Genomic DNA, 3,493 nt, shown 5'->3' with positions numbered 1-3,493 from the left:
AGCACTGGTTGGGCAGCTCCTTAAATGCTTTGTCCAGTTCTGGGCTCCCCAATTTATGAAGGACATGGAGGGGCTGCAACATTTCCAGAGAAGGGCAACAAGGTTGTGGAGGGGTCTGGAACACAAGAGCTTTGAGGAGTGGCTGAGGCAGCTGGGGTTGTTTTTCCTGGAGAAGAAGAGGCTCAGGGAAGACAAGCAGTGTCGGGACACAGGTTGGACTTGATAATCTCCAAGGTCTTTTCCAACCTTGCTGAATCTGGGATTCTCTGAAACCACCCTTGGAGCAGTTGCAAGATGAGCCCTGGGCCTCCTCTTCAGCAGCTCCAGCAGCCCAGGTCCCTAAGCTTCTCCTGCCAGCCCCAAAGCCCATCCTGTCAGTCCTGCAGAGCCTCTGCAGCTCCTCCTCACTGCCCAGAACAGGGAGCCCCAGAGCCAGACACAGCAGCCCAGATGTGCCCCCCTGGCCTGGGGTGCCGCTGGCAAGGGAGCAGCACCAGGCACTGCAGGAGCCTGCAGACAATTCCTGCAGCACTTGTAGGATGATCCTGCTGCCCAAGGGATGTTCCCATGGGGCCAAGTCAGGAACTGCAATGGGGAGTGGGGCCAGAGAGGAAGGGGCAAACAGGGATTGGCTGTTTGCAGGAGAGGGAACAGGGCTGGGCAACAGGAAGAGATTTGTGCCAGACAGAGTAAAGAAAGCCAGGATGAAGCAAAGGAAATGCTCAGGGCAGTTTGGGAGTGGCTGCCAGGCAGCCCTGGCTCTGAGCAACAGCGTTTGCAGTGGGACAGGAAACTCCCAGCAGATGGGAACAAACTTTCTGGCTGACTGCAGAGGCCAGGACAAAGCTGAGTGGTTTCCCTGGTGTCCCCCAGCCCTTGCAGGCCCCAGGGGCTGATGGCATTTGTGCCTCTGGACCATGTCCCCACACCAACTGCAATGGGCTGTTCACGGGGCTTTTCAGTGCTGAGAATTGGCCTGCCCGTGTTCTTGAGAGAGCCTGGGCAAGGAGCCTGGAGCCCCCAGGCCCTGGCCTGAGGCGTCAGCGCTGCCCCAGGAGTGCCCATGGCCTGTCCCTGCTGCAGCCCCGGCACTGCCGCCCCCAGGACTGTGCCCGGCCCCGAGAGCACTCAGGCCCTGCAGCAACACCAGGGCCACCAGGGCAGCGGGGCAGGGCCATGGCAGCAGCACTGGCAACACCAAGTGCTGCTGCTGCTGGGCACAGCTGCTGGTCCAGCCCTGATCTGCCCCCAGCTCGGCACACAGACATTGCTGCACTGTGCAGAGAAGGCAACAAAAGGGGGATCTCCAGCGAAAACTTTGCTGGACTGTGGCAGTGAGGATCTATGTTCTTGATAGCTTCATATGAAATAAATCCTTTATTTCATTTAAAGGTATCAAGAGCACAGCTCCTCACTGACACAGTCCGCAGGTCACAGTGGAAGTGTGGAGAAACAAAATGATATATGGCAAAATTAATTGCTTTCGTTTAGGGACAACATTAAAAATGGTAAACAACAAAAAAGAAGCTCCAAAATGAAGCCAACAAGAAATATCAAAGACAACTTTTATTACAAGTTATTCTCAGAAACTGTCCAGCAGTTCAATGTTTCTTACATTGTCTAGTCATCAGTCTCCACACTGCAGCCTTGAGCTCCTGGTTCCTCAGGCTGTAGATGAGGGGGTTCAGGGCTGGAGGCACCACCGAATACAGAACTGACAGGGCCAGATCCAGTGATGGGGAGGAAATGGAGGAGGGTTTCAGGTAGGCAAAAAAGCCAGTGCTGAGGAACAGGGAGAGCACGGCCAGGTGAGGGAGGCAGGTGGAAAAGGCTTTGTGCCGTCCCTGCTCAGAGGGGATCCTCAGCACAGCCCTGAAGATCTGCACATAGGAGAAAACAATGAACACAAAACAACCAAAGGCTAAACTGGCACCAATCACAATGAGCCCAAGTTCCCTGAGATAGGAGTAGGAGCAAGAGAGCTTGAGGATATGGGGGATTTCACAGAAGAATTGACCCAGGGCATTACCTTTACACAGGGGCAATGAAAATGTATTGGCTGTGTTCATGAGAGCATTTAGAAAGCCACTGGTCCAGGCAGCTTCTGCCATGTGGGCACAAGCTCTGCTGCCCAGGAGGGTCCTGTAGTGCAGGGGTTTGCAGATGGACACATAGCGGTCGTAGCACATGATGGTCAGGAGGAAATACTCTGCTGAGAGGAATAACACAAAGAAAAACAGCTGTACAGCACATCCTGAGTAGGAGATGTTCCTGGTGCCCCAGAGGGAATTGTGCATGGCTTTGGGGACTGTGGTGCAGATGGAGCCCAGGTCGCTGAGGGCCAGGTTGAGCAGGAAGAAGAACATGGGCGTGTGCAGGTGGTGGCCGCAGGCTACGGCGCTGATGATGAGGCCGTTGGCCAGGAGGGCAGCCAGGGAGATGCCCAGCAAGAGGCAGAAGTGCAGGAGCTGCAGCTGCCGCGTGTCTGCCAATGCCAGCAGGAGGAAGTGGCTGATGGAGCTGCTGTTGGACATTTGCTGTGTCTGAGCATTTCAACCTGCAGAAGGAGGAAAGACAGGGCAATGGGTGGGGGGGGGGGGGGGGGGGGGGGGAGATTTCTCACAGAAAAGTCAAAGCTCTTTTTCATAGAGTCTTTCCTGTCACTGAACACCTCCCCCTGTCCATATCTCAGAGATCTTCCTTCAGCTCTGTTACTGGAGCTCTGATTGCTGCTGGCCAATGCTGTGTGAGGAGTTGGACCTTCACCTGCAGGATGGCTCGGAGTCAGTCCTGACCCCCAGTAAGTGCAGGGGAACAGGGCCCAGGCCTGGTGTAGGGACTTGGATAAAGAATGTTCAGCTAAGGCAGAGGAGCTGCCTGGGTGAAGGGCTGGGGATGACAGGAGGCAGAATGAGAGATTCTGCTGTGCTGTGGAAGAACAGAGAGTCCAGCGAGGCAGGAGGATTGTCTGAGGCTTAGTGCAGACTGAGGGGAGCTGCTCTGTCCCTCTCTCCTGTTCCAGCTGCCCTGCACTTGCACCTTTCTGAGATCCACTCCCGTGTTACCCTCGACAGCCAGGAGACACAGCTGAGAGCAGAGGGATCCCTGGCACACAAAGGGGCTCCTGCCTTTCCCAGAGTTAGGAGAATGGACTAATTTCCAGCCTCCCAGGCTGCCCTGCCCAGAGCTCCCTGGGCACAGGGAGCTGGGACACCCCATTCCTGTGCTCAGCCTGCACAGGAGGAGCCCAAGCGCTGGGCCTGGCCCTGCAGCTGGAACTGCCATTGCAGAGAGCCCCTCAGCAATGCCAGCAGCACCTGGGCAAGGCAAGGAGAGAGAGAGAGCCAGGCCTGAGGAAAAGCCTTTCCCTGGCCAGCCCTGCCCAGCCCCTGCCAGGTGGCAGCAGGGCAGGACAGTGGCCCTCAGGCCCTGGTCAGCAGGGAATGGGCACATGGCCGCAGAGATGCCCTTCATCTCTGGGGCTGCTCTGCCG

At 56.4% G+C, this 3,493-nt stretch overlaps 1 protein-coding gene across 1 annotated transcript; it reads right to left on the bottom strand.

Annotated features, from left to right (window-relative positions):
- Nucleotides 1-1,601: 1,601 nt before the first annotated feature.
- LOC132082066 (olfactory receptor 14J1-like) lies at nt 1,602-2,534 on the bottom strand. The gene has a single exon (XM_059486118.1). It carries the CDS (start codon nt 2,532-2,534, stop codon nt 1,602-1,604), a length of 933 nt encoding a protein of 310 aa, XP_059342101.1.
- Nucleotides 2,535-3,493: the final 959 nt, after the last annotated feature.

This window comes from Ammospiza nelsoni, chromosome 19, assembly GCF_027579445.1.
Source record: "Ammospiza nelsoni isolate bAmmNel1 chromosome 19, bAmmNel1.pri, whole genome shotgun sequence".
Lineage (NCBI taxonomy): Eukaryota > Metazoa > Chordata > Aves > Passeriformes > Passerellidae > Ammospiza > Ammospiza nelsoni.
This window is presented reverse-complemented; position numbering and strand designations above follow the sequence as displayed.